General features: G+C 51.4%; 1 protein-coding gene across 1 annotated transcript in view; it reads right to left on the minus strand.

The window, feature by feature from the left end:
* The window catches only part of TRMT6 (tRNA methyltransferase 6 non-catalytic subunit), a 37,814-nt gene that overhangs the window by 1,868 nt on the left and 20,138 nt on the right, over nucleotides 1–15,808 (minus strand). The window contains exons 9-10 of the mRNA XM_054383462.1: nucleotides 1,280–1,382; nucleotides 1,112–1,198 (exon numbers count right to left, since the gene is read on the minus strand). Coding sequence (XP_054239437.1) covers nucleotides 1,112–1,198; nucleotides 1,280–1,382 — 190 coding nt within the window. The remainder of the gene's footprint in view (nucleotides 1–1,111; nucleotides 1,199–1,279; nucleotides 1,383–15,808) is intronic.

Genomic DNA, 15,808 nt, shown 5'->3' on the forward strand with positions numbered 1-15,808 from the left:
CCTTGGCCTCGTTGAACTTCACCCAATGAGCCTTGGCTCATGGCTCTCACCTGTGCAGAGCCCACTTCAAAGCCTCCCTACCCCCTAGCAGATGGACACAGCCACCCAGCTTGGTTTGTTCCTGTGCTCCAAGTGGTGACATGAAAATTTCCTTCAAAATCTATTTCCATTTCATTTGCAATTGTTGGAGTGAAGCATTCAAACCTTCACAGTATTTCCCCACTGCTCTCAGGTGAAACAAACCCTTTGGGGTCAGTGCAAACCACTCCCTGACACACACACTTCCAGAAGGTGCTTTGCTCCTCCATGTTAGAATCACAGAGGTGTCAGGGTTGGAAGGGACCTCAAGGCTCAGCCAGTTCCAACCCCCTGCCATGGCCAGGGACACCTCACACCACAGCAGGTTGCTCACAGCCACATCCAGCCTGGCTGCAAAAACCTCCAGGGATGAGGCTTCCACCACCTCCCTGGGCAACCTCTGCCAGGCTCTCACCACCCTCATGGGGAACAACTTCTTCCTAACATCCAATCTCAATCTCCCCACTTCTACTTTTGCTCCATTCCCCTGACTCCTGTCACTCCCTGACACTCTCAAAAGTTCCTCCCCAGCTTTCCTGGAGCCTCCTTCAGATCCTGGAAGGCCACCAGAAGGTCTCCTGGGAGCCTTCTCCTCTCCAGCCTGCACAACCCCAACTCTCTCAGGCTGTCTCCAGAGCAGAGCAGCTCCAGCCCTCTGCTCATCCTCATGGCCCTTCTCTGGACACCTTCCAGCCCCTCCAGAGCCTTCCTGGAACAGAGGCTCCAGACCTGGACCCAGAGCTGCAGGTGGGGTCTGAGCAGAGTGGAGCAGAGGGGGAGAATCCCCTCCCTGGCCCTGCTGGCCACACTTCTCTTGCTGCAGCCCAGGCTCTGCTTGGCTCTCTGGGCTGCAAGTGCTCACTGCTGGCTCCTGCTGAGCTTCTCCTCCCCCAGCACCCCCAAGGCCTTTCCTTCAGGGCTGCTCTCCAGCCAGTCCCTGCCCAGCCTGTATTGGTGCCTGGGATTGCCCTGAGCTGGGTGCAGGACCCTGCCCAGTGCTGGTGCCCTGTGGGAAGCCACCTGGGAGCCTTACCTGGTAGTTACGGAGCCAGGTCTCAGACAGCTTCAGGTTAACCACACCTCCTCTCTCCCTCAGCTTGGTGTAGCACTCCAGGAGTGGCTAGAGAAACCCACACCAACAGGAGGTTAAGCACAGCAGAGCAGGCTCCAACTGCCAGCAAAGCTCACACACTTCCCTTACCTCTTTATACTGGCAGTAGACAACAAAAGGCCTGGAAGGAGCCACAAACTCCAGCAGGGAAAGCAGCAGGGGTGTGGGGTGAAACTTGCTGGCTATGATCAAGCTGCAAAACAAAGGACATTTCACATCAGCATTCTGCTGCTCCAACCTGTTCAGCAAGTGCCATTCCCTCCTCCTCCTCCTCAGCACTGCCAGCAGTTAGAGCTTTGTTAATCAGCCTGGTTTGGTGGCTCCAACAGCTCCCCAAACAGAAACCCAAAGCACCATTTCCTGCTGCCAAAATGAAGAGGATGAAACACTCCCTCCCTAAAGTGCAGAGCACCAAACACCTTGCAAGGCTCAGGCAGCTGCAGTGAGCTCCACAGGAACTCTGACAACCCAAGAATCTGCACTTTCCCTGCCCTGGGATTGCTGTCCCCCTGGAATTTACAGCTGGTGACTGCTGACTGTTGCTTGGAGTCACAGAATGGCCAAGGGCTTCCAGCCTGAGGGCTCAGGCCCAGGATTTCCTTCCACATTCAGGGCTCTCCGGTCAGGACAGATGGGGAACTACTGGAGAGAGTCTAAAGGAGAGCTATAAAGATGATTACAGACTCACAGAATGCTCTGGGTTGGAAGGGATCTCAAAGCTCATCCAGTCCAAGCCCCTCTGCACTCAGCAGGGACATCCCCTACTAGATCAGGTTGCCCACAGCCCTGTCCAGCCTCACCTGCAATATCTCCAGGGATGGGGCCTCAACCACCTCATTAAAGTGAATCATTAATTAATAGAGATAATTAGAAATCAGAGAATCACAGAATGGTAGTGGTTGGAAGGGACCTCCAGAGAGCATCCAGCCCAACCCCCTGCCAGAGCAGGGCACCCAGGGCAGGGCACACAGCAACACAGCCAGGTGGGGCTGGAAAGGCTCCAGAGAAGGAGACTCCACAACCTCTCTGGGCAGCCTGCTCCAGGCCTCCAGCAGCCTCACACCAAAGAAGTTTCTCCTCCTGCTGGAGAGAGTCCAATGGAGGCTATGAGTATGATGAAGGGACTTGAACATCTCTGCTGTTGAGAAAGATTGAGAGCCCTGGGGCTGTTTAGTGTGGAGAGGAGAAGGCTGAGAGGGATCTGATCAATGTCTATCAATAGCTGAGGGCTGGGGGTCAGGAGGAAGGTTCTAGGCTCTGTTTGGTGGTGCCCAGGGACAGGACAAGGCACAACAGGGCCAAGCTGGAACCCAGGAGGTTCCACCTCAACATTTACAGATTCTCTGCGGGTATCTGTAGAGATACCTGCAAAATAAAAGTCCTTTCTAAACCAGGCTGCAAGGAGTGGTGAAGATCTACTGAGTCACTGAACTCTACTTGTGCAGTGAGAGTGGGATAATGGAAGTGCTTCTCCAGCACACAGGCATGAGAAGAGCCTTCAGTTAATCAGCATTGGCTCTCCAGGGGATTGCACAACACTGGGGATATAGCCCTGAGGTACAAATGGTTGTCCAAGTTCCCCAGCCACACTGGAGAGCAGCCACTGTGAGACCTTTCCTTCACACCTCTTCCTGGTTTGGTTTTTTTTCCTGCTTGCAGGCTACAGATTTCAGCCTACTTCAAAAACCTGGGCTCAGTAATTAACCAAGTGGACCATAAATAGAAACAAAAAAAAACCCCAAGAGAGTTCATCCTGTACCTGAGAAGGTTTGGAGTGCTGCCCTGTACTGCCAGCCAACAGGAAGGTGAGGGAGGAGAAAGGCTGTGAGCCATCAGGTTCTCTCATATGGCAGCACATATTGCTGGCAGCAGGGAGCCTGGCTGGGCACTAGACCCATGTGAGAGGGGAGGGGAGGGAAGAAAGAGGGAGAGGGAGGGCAGGGAGGGGTAGGGAGGGGCTGTAGTCTAGTTCTGAACACATGGGGTGTCTGTAAACCATCCCCAGTTTTATCCTAGCAGAAAAAAATGCAAGTCTCTCTTGAAAGAAGTTGTCTTCAGAAGAACCCCAAATCCCTCCTGAATGTCCCTGTCCCCCACCAAGGCCCAGGGGCAGGCTTCAGCTCTCAGATGTGGAATGGAACAGCTGGACAGGTTCACCAGGACACCTCAGAGGACTCCTCAGCCTCACTAAAATTCTCTCTTCCATGTTAAGTAGCAAATACTGTGAAGTTCAGGGCCTCAATAAGCAATAACCCCTAAAGCTGGTGCCCCCTTTTACCTAAGGGGCAGTTTTTCTTCACTCTGCCAGCTGGTCCCTACTCCCTCTCCCCACCTCCAGCTCTACTCAGCTTTCCTTAGCTATGCTCCCCCCATTTCTCACCTGCAAAGCCAATCAAAACCCTCCCTCCCCTGCCTGCTGCTTCTCACCTGCCAAGTGGCTGGCTCCAAGCATTTCAAGCCTCCTAGCTCAGCAGTGTGTGTCCCCCTGTGGTTCCTGATCTAAACAAGCAGTGGGCAGATGACTAGGGAAAGGTGATCCTGGCTGAGCCCTCTGGGACAGTGCCTTCAGGCAGCCACAAGCTTCTCTTTCCCCTGCCTAGAACAAGAAATCCCTCATCCCCCCTTCCATTTGTCCACAGCTTTCCTGCATGACAAAGGACTGAAGAAGCATCAAATGACTGAACACAAACCAGCAAACACAAACACTAAGCAGGCTGCCTTCAACACAAACTCAGCGGGCTACAAGGAGGCACCAGAGGGACTGATCCCAAAGGCCTGCAGGGACAGGACCAGGAGCAATGGTTTGGAATGAGAGCAGAGCAGATTGAGATTGAGGAACAAGTTCTGCAGCAGGAGGCTGCTGGAACACTGCAACAGGTTGCCCAGGGAGGTGGCTCTGTGCAAGCTGATCTAGGGGAGGATGCCCCAGCCCACTGCAAGGGGGTTGGAGTGCATGCCCTTAGGACTAATCAACAGCCCAACTGACTGTTTTCTGGAAAAATCAAGCCAAGTAAAATATTAATTTTGCCAAGCACATGGAGGACTTTAACCTCCTTCACCACTGGCTTGCTTCAGGGAGCAGAGAGTGATGTGTCTCTGCAGCCTGGTAGAAAAGGCCAATTCCCCCACGGCAGTATGCTACAAATACACCCAGATGTGAATGAGCAGCAGCTAAAACATCCCATAATAATGGAAGAGAAAGTTACACAAGCAATAAACATGAGGACTAAATGGGCATTAACATGTCTGGGAGCAGAAGAGTTTGGTTTGAAGCTTCTGCCACAGAAGCCTCCTGTGAAATTGTTCCATGGGAACACTCAGTCGTGGCCAAAGCAGGGAAAAATGAAGCGGAAAAACAAAGGAGCTTCCAAAAAGGACCAAACCAAACCAACCTGCCAACCACACCAAACCAACCTGCCAACCAGCCAACCACACCAACCAACCAGCCAACCACACCAAACCAACCAACCAACCTGCCAACCACACCAAACCAACCTGCCAACCACACCAAACCAACCAGCCAACCACACCAAACCAACCTCCCAACCACACCAAACCTCCCAACCACACCAAACCAACCAACCAACCTGCCAACCACACCAAACCAACCAGCCAACCACACCAAACCAACCTGCCAACCACACCAAACCAACCAGCCAACCACACCAAACCAACCAGCCAACCACACCAAACCAACCTGCCAACCACACCAAACCAACCAGCCAACCAGCCAACCACACCAAACCAACCAGCCAACCACACCAAACCAAGTAACCAACCACACCAAACCAACCAGCCAACCACACCAAACCAACCAGCCAACCACACCAAACCAACCAGCCAACCACACCAAACCAACCAGCCAACCACACCAAACCAACCTCCCAACCACACCAAACCAACCTGCCAACCACACCAAACCAACCTGCCAACCACACCAAACCAACCAACCAACCACACCAAACCAACCACCAACCACACCAAACCAACCACCAACCACACCAAACCAACCTGCCAACCACACCAAACCAACCACCAACCACACCAAACCAACCAGCCAACCACACCAAACCAACCACCAACCACACCAAACCAACCTGCCAACCAAACCAAACCAACCTCCCAACCACACCAAACCAGGCAACCAACCACACCAAACCAGGCAACCAACCACACCAAACCAGGCAACCAACCACACCAAACCAACCGGCCAACCACACCAAACCAACCAACCAACCACACCAAACCAACCTCCCAACCATACCAAACCCACCTCCCAACCACACCAAACCCACCACCAACCACACCAAACCAACCACCAACCACACCAAACCAACCTCCCAACCACACCAAACCAACCACCCAACCACACCAAACCAACCTCCCAACCACACCAAACCAACCTCCCAACCACACCAAACCAACCAGCCAACCACACCAAACCAACCTCCCAACCACACCAAACCAACCTCCAACCACACCAAACCAACCTCCAACCACACCAAACCAACCTCCCAACCACACCAAACCAACCTCCCAACCACACCAAACCAACCAGCCAACCACACCAAACCAACCTCCAACCACACCAAACCAACCAACCAACCACACCAAACCAACCTGCCAACCACACCAAACCAACCTCCAACCACACCAAACCAACCTGCCAACCACACCAAACCAACCTCCCAACCACACCAAACCAACCACCAACCACACCAAACCAACCAGCCAACCACACCAAACCAACCACCAACCACACCAAACCAACCAGCCAACCACACCAAACCAACCACCAACCACACCAAACCAACCTCCAACCACACCAAACCAACCAACCACACCAAACCAACCTCCCAACCACACCAAACCAACCAGCCAACCATACCAAACCAACCAGCCAACCATACCAAACCAACCAACCACACCAAACCAACCAACCAACCACACCAAACCAACCAACAACCACACCAAACCAACCAACCAACCACACCAAACCAACCACCAACCACACCAAACCAACCTGCCAACCACACCAAACCAACCAGCCAACCACACCAAACCAACCTCCCAACCACACCAAACCAACCAGCCACCCACACCAAACCAACCAGCCACCCACACCAAACCAACCTGCCAACCACACCAAACCAACCTGCCAACCACACCAAACCAACCTGCCAACCACACCAAACCAACCAACCAACCACACCAAACCAACCAGCCAACCACACCAAACCAACCAGCCAACCACACCAAACCAACCTGCCAACCACACCAAACCAACCAACCAACCTGCCAACCACACCAAACCAACCTCCCAACCACACCAAACCAACCAACCAACCTGCCAACCACACCAAACCAACCTGCCAACCACACCAAACCAACCTGCCAACCACACCAAACCAAGCTCCCAACCACACCAAACCAACCTCCCAACCACACCAAACCAACCTGCCAACCACACCAAACCAACCTGCCAACCACACCAAACCAACCAACCAAACAAACCAACCTGCCAACCACACCAAACCAACCTCCCAACCACACCAAACCAACCTGCCAACCACACCAAACCAACCTCCCAACCACACCAAACCAACCACCCAACCACACCAAACCAACCAGCCAACCACACCAAACCAACCAGCCAACCACACCAAACCAACCTCCCAACCACACCAAACCAACCTCCCAACCACACCAAACCAACCTCCCAACCACACCAAACCAACCTCCCAACCACACCAAACCAACCTCCCAACCACACCAAACCAACCAGCCAACCACACCAAACCAACCAGCCAACCACACCAAGCCAACCAGCCAACCACACCAAACCAACCACCAACCACACCAAACCAACCAACCTGCCAACCACACCAAACCAACCTCCCAACCACACCAAACCAACCTGCCAACCACACCAAACCAACCTGCCAACCACACCAAACCAACCAACCAAACCAACCTGCCAACCACACCAACCAACCTGCCAACCACACCCAACCAACCTGCCAACCACACCAAACCAACCTCCCAACCACACCAAACCAACCTCCCAACCACACCAAACCAACCAGCCAACCACACCAAACCAACCAGCCAACCACACCAAACCAACCAACCAACCACACCAAACCAACCTGCCAACCACAACAAACCAACCAACCACACCAAACCAACCTCCCAACCACACCAAATCAACCAGCCAACCATACCAAACCAACCAGCCAACCATACCAAACCAACCAACCACACCAAACCAACCAACCAACCTGCCAACCACACCAAACCAACCTGCCAACCACACCAAACCAACCTCCCAACCACACCAAACCAACCTCCCAACCACACCAAACCAACCTGCCAACCACACCAAACCAAGCTCCCAACCACACCAAACCAACCTCCCAACCACACCAAACCAACCAACCTGCCAACCACACCAAACCAACCTGCCAACCACACCAAACCAACCAACCAACCAAACCAACCTCCCAACCACACCAAACCAACCTGCCAACCACACCAAACCAACCTGCCAACCACACCAAACCAACCTCCCAACCACACCAAACCAACCTCCCAACCACACCAAACCAACCAGCCAACCAAACCAACCCAACCAACCAACCACACCAAACCAACCTGCCAACCACACCAAACCAACCAACCACACCAAACCAACCTCCCAACCACACCAAACCAACCAGCCAACCACACCAAACCAACCAGCCAACCACACCAAACCAACCAACCACACCAAACCAACCTCCCAACCACACCAAACCAACCAAACAACCACACCAAACCAACCAAACAACCACACCAAACCAACCAAACAACCACACCAAACCAACCAAACAACCACACCAAACCAAGCAACCAACCACACCAAACCAACCTGCCAACCACACCAAACCAACCAGCCAACCACACCAAACCAACCTCCCAACCACACCAAACCAACCAACCAACCACACCAAACCAACCAGCCACCCACACCAAACCAACCTGCCAACCACACCAAACCAACCTGCCAACCACACCAAACCAACCTGCCAACCACACCAAACCAACCACCAACCACACCAAACCAACCAGCCAACCACACCAAACCAACCAGCCAACCACACCAAACCAACCTGCCAACCACACCAAACCAACCAACCAACCTGCCAACCACACCAAACCAACCTCCCAACCACACCAAACCAACCTCCCAACCACACCAAACCAACCTGCCAACCACACCAAACCAACCTCCCAACCACACCAAACCAACCTGCCAACCACACCAAACCAACCTGCCAACCACACCAAACCAACCTCCCAACCACACCAAACCAACCTCCCAACCACACCAAACCAACCTGCCAACCACACCAAACCAACCTGCCAACCACACCAAACCAACCAACCACACCAAACCAACCTGCCAACCACACCAAACCAACCTCCCAACCACACCAAACCAACCTCCCAACCACACCCAACCAACCTCCCAACCACACCAAACCAACCTCCCAACCACACCAAACCAACCAGCCAACCACACCAAACCAACCAGCCAACCACACCAAACCAACCAGCCAACCACACCAAACCAACCAACCAACCACACCAAACCAACCAACCAACCACACCAAACCAACCAACCAACCTGCCAACCACACCAAACCAACCTCCCAACCACACCAAACCAACCTGCCAACCACACCAAACCAACCAACCTGCCAACCACACCAAACCAACCTGCCAACCACACCAAACCAACCAACCAAACAAACCAACCTGCCAACCACACCCAACCAACCTGCCAACCACACCCAACCAACCTGCCAACCACACCCAACCAACCTCCCAACCACACCAAACCAACCTCCCAACCACACCAAACCAACCAGCCAACCACACCAAACCAACCAGCCAACCACACCAAACCAACCAACCAACCACACCAAACCAACCTGCCAACCACAACAAACCAACCAACCACACCAAACCAACCTCCCAACCACACCAAACCAACCAGCCAACCATACCAAACCAACCAGCCAACCATACCAAACCAACCAACCACACCAAACCAACCTCCCAACCACACCAAACCAACCAAACAACCACACCAAACCAACCAAACAACCACACCAAACCAACCTGCCAACCACACCAAACCAACCTGCCAACCACACCAAACCAACCTGCCAACCACACCAAACCAACCTGCCAACCACACCAAACCAACCTGCCAACCACACCAAACCAACCTGCCAACCACACCAAACCAACCTACCAACCACACCAAACCAACCAACCAACCACACCAAACCAACCAACCAACCACACCAAACCAACCAACCAAGCACACCAAACCAACCAGCCAACCACACCAAACCAACCAACCAACCACACCAAACCAACCAGCCAACCACACCAAACCAACCTCCCAACCACACCAAACCAACCAGCCAACCACACCAAACCAACCAACCAACCACACCAAACCAACCAGCCAACCACACCAAACCAACCTCCCAACCACACCAAACCAACCAGCCAACCACACCAAACCAACCTGCCAACCACACCAAACCAACCAGCCAACCACACCAAACCAACCAGCCAACCACACCAAACCAACCAGCCAATCACACCAAACCAACCTCCCAACCACACCAAACCAACCTCCCAACCACACCAAACCAACCTGCCAACCACACCAAACCAACCTGCCAACCACACCAAACCAACCTGCCACCCACACCAAACCAACCTCCCAACCACACCAAACCAACCAGCCAATCACACCAAACCAACCTCCCAACCACACCAAACCAACCAGCCAATCACACCAAACCAACCAACCAACCACACCAAACCAACCTCCCAACCACACCAAACCAACCAACCAACCACACCAAACCAACCTCCCAACCACACCAAACCAACCTCCCAACCACACCAAACCAACCTGCCAACCACACCAAACCAACCTGCCAACCACACCAAACCAACCTCCCAACCACACCAAACCAACCAGCCAATCACACCAAACCAACCTCCCAACCACACCAAACCAACCACACCAAACCAACCTCCCAACCACACCAAACCAACCTCCCAACCACACCAAACCAACCTCCCAACCACACCAAACCAACCTCCCAACCACACCAAACCAACCAACCACACCAAACCAACCAGCCAACCACACCAAACCAACCAACCAACCACACCAAACCAACCAACCACACCAAACCAACCAACCACACCAAACCAACCTCCCAACCACACCAAACCAACCAACCAACCACACCAAACCAACCAACCAACCACACCAAACCAACCAACCAACCACACCAAACCAACCAGCCAACCACACCAAACCAACCAGCCAACCACACCAAACCAACCAGCCAATCACACCAAACCAACCTCCCAACCACACCAAACCAACCAACCACACCAAACCAACCAACCACACCAAACCAACCAACCACACCAAACCAACCTCCCAACCATACCAAACCAACCTGCCAACCACACCAAACCAACCAACCACACCAAACCAACCAACCACACCAAACCAACCTCCCAACCATACCAAACCAACCTGCCAACCACACCAAACCAACCAACCACACCAAAACAACCTCCAAACCACACCAAACCAACCTCCCAACCACACCAAACCAACCTCCCAACCACACCAAACCAACCTCCCAACCACACCAAACCAACCAGCCAACCACACCAAACCAACCAGCCAACCACACCAAACCAACCAACCAACCACACCAAACCAACCAACCAACCACACCAAACCAACCAACCAACCACACCAAACCAACCAACCAACCACACCAAACCAACCAACCAACCACACCAAACCAACCAAGCAACCACACCAAACCAACCAAGCAACCACACCAAACCAACCAAACAACCATACCAAACCAACCAAACAACCATACCAAACCAAGCAACCACACCAAACCAACCAACCACACCAAACCAACCAACCAACCACACCAAACCAACCTACCAAGCACACCAAACCAACCAAGCAACCACACCAAACCAACCAAACAACCACACCAAACCAACCAAACAACCATACCAAACCAAGCAACCACACCAAACCAACCAACCACACCAAACCAACCAACCAACCACACCAAACCAACCTACCAAGCACACCAAACCAACCAAGCAACCACACCAAACCAACCAAACAACCATACCAAACCAAGCAACCACACCAAACCAACCAAACAACCACACCAAACCAACCAACCACACCAAACCAACCAACCAACCACACCAAACTAAACAACCACACCAAACCAACCAACCAACCACACCAAACCAACCAACCACACCAAACCAAGCAACCACACCAAACCAACCTCCCAACCACACCAAACCAACCTCCCAACCACACCAACCAACCAAACCAAACCAACCAACCAACCACACCAAACCAACCAACCAACCACACCAAACCAACCTGCCAACCACACCAAACCAACCTGCCAACCACACCAAACCAACCTGCCAACCACACCAAACCAACCAACCAACCACACCAAACCAACCAACCAACCACACCAAACCAACCAACCAACCACACCAAACCAACCAGCCAACCACACCAAACCAACCAGCCAACCACACCAAACCAACCAACCAACCACACCAAACCAACCAACCAACCACACCAAACCAACCTGCCAACCACACCAAACCAACCTGCCAACCACACCAAACCAACCAGCCAACCACACCAAACCAACCTGCCAACCACACCAAACCAACCTGCCAACCACACCAAACCAACCAGGCAACCACACCAAAGCAACCAGCCAACCACACCAAACCAACCAGCCAATCACACCAAACCAACCAGCCAACCACACCAAACCAACCAGCCAACCACACCAAACCAACCAGCCAACCACACCAAACCAACCTGCCAACCACACCAAACCAACCTGCCAACCACACCAAACCAACCTCCCAACCACACCAAACCAACCAGCCAACCACACCAAACCAACCTCCCAACCACACCAAACCAACCTCCCAACCACACCAAACCAACCTCCCAACCACAGCAAACCAACCTCCCAACCACACCAAACCAACCTCCCAACCACACCAAACCAACCTCCCAACCACACCCAACCAATCTCCCAACCACACCAAACCAACCAACCAACCACACCAAACCAACCTCCTGTGATGGTTTGAAACTGTCTTTTTAATTTTTCCTTGCAAAGTTCAGAACAGAGAAAGTGAAAGAATGTAAGTAAGTCACTATTGGGTGTAAGAAAGCAAAATAACGATTGTTCTAAACACTTCCATTGGATAGATAGAAATGTTTAAGAACTATTACCCAAAACAAAGTAGGCACTCTGCACATTCTGCGTTCGGCAGTGGGGGCAGTTGCTGGGCTGTCTGGCTGCTGTTTCTTCTTCTCTTCTGGCTGAAGATAACACGTACTGACCTTGGCAGCTAAGTTAACAACTTTCTGCTCTAACTAAACTCTGCTTCTCTGTCCAGGGGGGCTGGGGGGGAAGCTCCTGGGAGAGGGAGGCCCCTTTGGGAGGGTCCCCTTGGGGGGAAGCAAAGGGAGCTTGGTTGTGTTTTTCTGTTGATTGTATATATTTGTAAGTGTTGTGAATTTTGTATATTTGTACATATTCATTGCATTTCATTGTAGATTTTAGACTCTGCTTGTAAATACAGCTTTTCATTTGCTTCCAGACTGAGCTAGCCTGGTTATTGTTGGTGGGGGGGGAATTTCAGCTCACACCGACACACTTTTTATTTTTGGCGCCCAACGTGGGGCTCGATTGCTTGTATGATTTATTCCTGCTCAGATTAGGAAGCAAAATGAAGCTGTTTTGGGTTCTGAGTCATTCTATTTTATCTATTATCAGTGTGATTGTCTACAGATGGGCCATTTCCTGCATGATAGACAAGATTGTGAGATATGTGGCATATAAGTCGTTTCTTTGGGTTAAGAACAAGTTACTGAATGCTGTTGAATTCTGTTGTGGTCTTATTGGGCTTAGAAGATATGGTAACTCAACTATGGATCTGCTAGCAGACACATTTGAGTTTGTTACTCCTCTTACAACTACAGAGGGTCTTTGGAACCAGTGGTACCCTAGATATCTTGTGCTAGCCTTAATTTTGTTGTTTCTTGGAATAATCATATGGCTGCTGATAGCACTGTGTCAAGAAAGACGTAAGGCTACTCACTCTTCCGACCTGCGTAGATGTAAGAGGAAACATAGAAAAGCTCAGAGAGGTTCGGAATTGGTTTCTGATTCTGATTACGGTGACCAGGAAATCACAGTTCAGGTTTGTGAGAAAGCTGCCGATAGTTTTGACTCAGAGCCAGCAGCAGTAGCTGCGGGACCTTTGCCAGAATCTGAGATAACAGACTCGGGTACACAGGCAGACATAGTTACACAGACAGACTCGGCGACACAGACAGACTCGATTACACAGGCAGAGAGGGGTGCACGGGCAGACAGGGGTACACAAACAGACACAGCTGCACAGAGAGAAATGGTTGTGCAGACAGACATAGTTACACAGAGAGAAATGGTTGTGCAGACAGACATGGTTACACAGAGAGAAATGGTTGTGCAGACAGACATAGTTACACAGAGAGAAATGGTTGTGCAGACAGACATAGTTACACAGAGAGAAATGGTTGTGCAGACAGACATAGTTACACAGAGAGAAATGGTTGTGCAGACAGACATAGTTACACAGAGAGAAATGGTTGTGCAGACAGACATAGTTACACAGAGAGAAATGGTTGTGCAGGCAGACATAGTTACACAGAGAGAAATGGTTGTGCAGGCAGACATAGTTACACAGAGAGAAATGGTTGTGCAGACAGACATAGTTACACAGAGAGAAATGGTTGTGCAGACAGACATAGTTACACAGAGAGAAATGGTTGTGCAGACAGACATAGCTACACAGAGAGAAATGGTTGTGCAGACAGACATAGCTACACAGAGAGAAATGGTTGTCCAGGCAGACATGGTTACACAGAGAGAAATGGTTGTCCAGGCAGACATAGTTACACAGACAGAAATGGTTGTGCAGACAGACATGGTTACACAGAGAGAAATGGTTGTGCAGACAGACATAGTTACACAGAGAGAAATGGCTGCACAGACAGACATAGTTACACAGAGAGAAATGGCTGCGCAGACAGACATAGCCGTGCAGGCAGACGCCATTAACGAGGCACAGTCTCCTCCTCCTCCCTCTGCTGCCCAGATGGACGCAGCAGTGGCTGCAGGATCTCAAAGCACACCTCCTGCCAACCCTGCACAGACTCCCTCTGCTCCTGCTAACCCTGCACAAAATTCCTCTACTCCCTCCAACTCTGCTGTGAATGTGAAAGCCAATCCAGTAAATTTGGTGGCCACTGTAAGCAGAAAGCGTAAAGGAGCTGCAGGAGGAGATGCAGATGCTGCAGGAGATGGTGCAGATGGAGATGAGGGTCCTTCTACTCAGGGTCCCTCTGTTAAGAAAGATCCTTCTGGTGAGGAAGAGAAGGTTAGCCTTAAAACTCTGGCAGACCTCTTGAGACCCCACATGGATGATGGAGATGTAGACCCTGCTGAATTAGCAACTGCAGGCAGTGCCTCTGAACTCAAGGAAATTCAACGGAGGATTAAAATAGGATTATGGGGACAGCGACCTCAGGATGATGATGATGATGATGATGATGAGGATGACATACAGTCAGCTAATGCACCCAGACAGGAAATTAGACATGTGAGGAAGGATTACATCAGAGGAGATAATGAGCCAGTCCTGTCTTGGCTAGCCAGGTGTTTTGATATGGGAGCCCCAGCATTGGTGGTAGGTGACAAGTCGGCCTCTCAGTTGGGGATGCTCTCAAAGGATACAGGCATAGACAGGCACCTAGGCAAGTGCATTGGTAAAGCTTCTCTGTGGGCACGCCTCCTACTGGCAGTCTCGCTGAGGTACCCCAGCAGAGATGATTTACCATGGAACCCTAAGCCTTGGACCACAATAGCTGAGGGAATCAAGCGTCTGAGAGAGTTTGCTGTGAGAGAAGTAATGTATGGAGATCATAAGACTCTGAATCCTGATGAAATTCCTGTTGGAACAGGCCTTGCCAAAAAGCTCATTAAGCTTGCTCCTCCTAATTATGCTACTATTCTGGCAAGCAGGATTGTGGCAAGAAATTATGGTGGAGCACCTCCTACTGTTGGCCATTTCACTGACCAAATGAGGCAATTGGAGGATAGTCTTGCACGTACTTCTTTGGTTTCAGCCATTGAAACTCTGTCTGGAGAAATAAAGAATTGCATGAAAGAGCTGAAGGAGGAACTTAAAACCTCCATATCCAACTTGATGAAGGGGGATGATTCTGATTCCTCTTCCTCCAGATGGATACAAGTTTCAGCTGTTAGGAACAGACGTGCTCCAAGAAGGCCATTCCAGAATAGGTCAAACCAAAACAGACAGCAGAGGCAATCACGTGGCAGTATCTGGATAACTCTGCGTGACCAGTTTGGTGAGAACATGAACAGATGGGATGGT

This window comes from Indicator indicator, chromosome 9, assembly GCF_027791375.1.
Source record: "Indicator indicator isolate 239-I01 chromosome 9, UM_Iind_1.1, whole genome shotgun sequence".
Lineage (NCBI taxonomy): Eukaryota > Metazoa > Chordata > Aves > Piciformes > Indicatoridae > Indicator > Indicator indicator.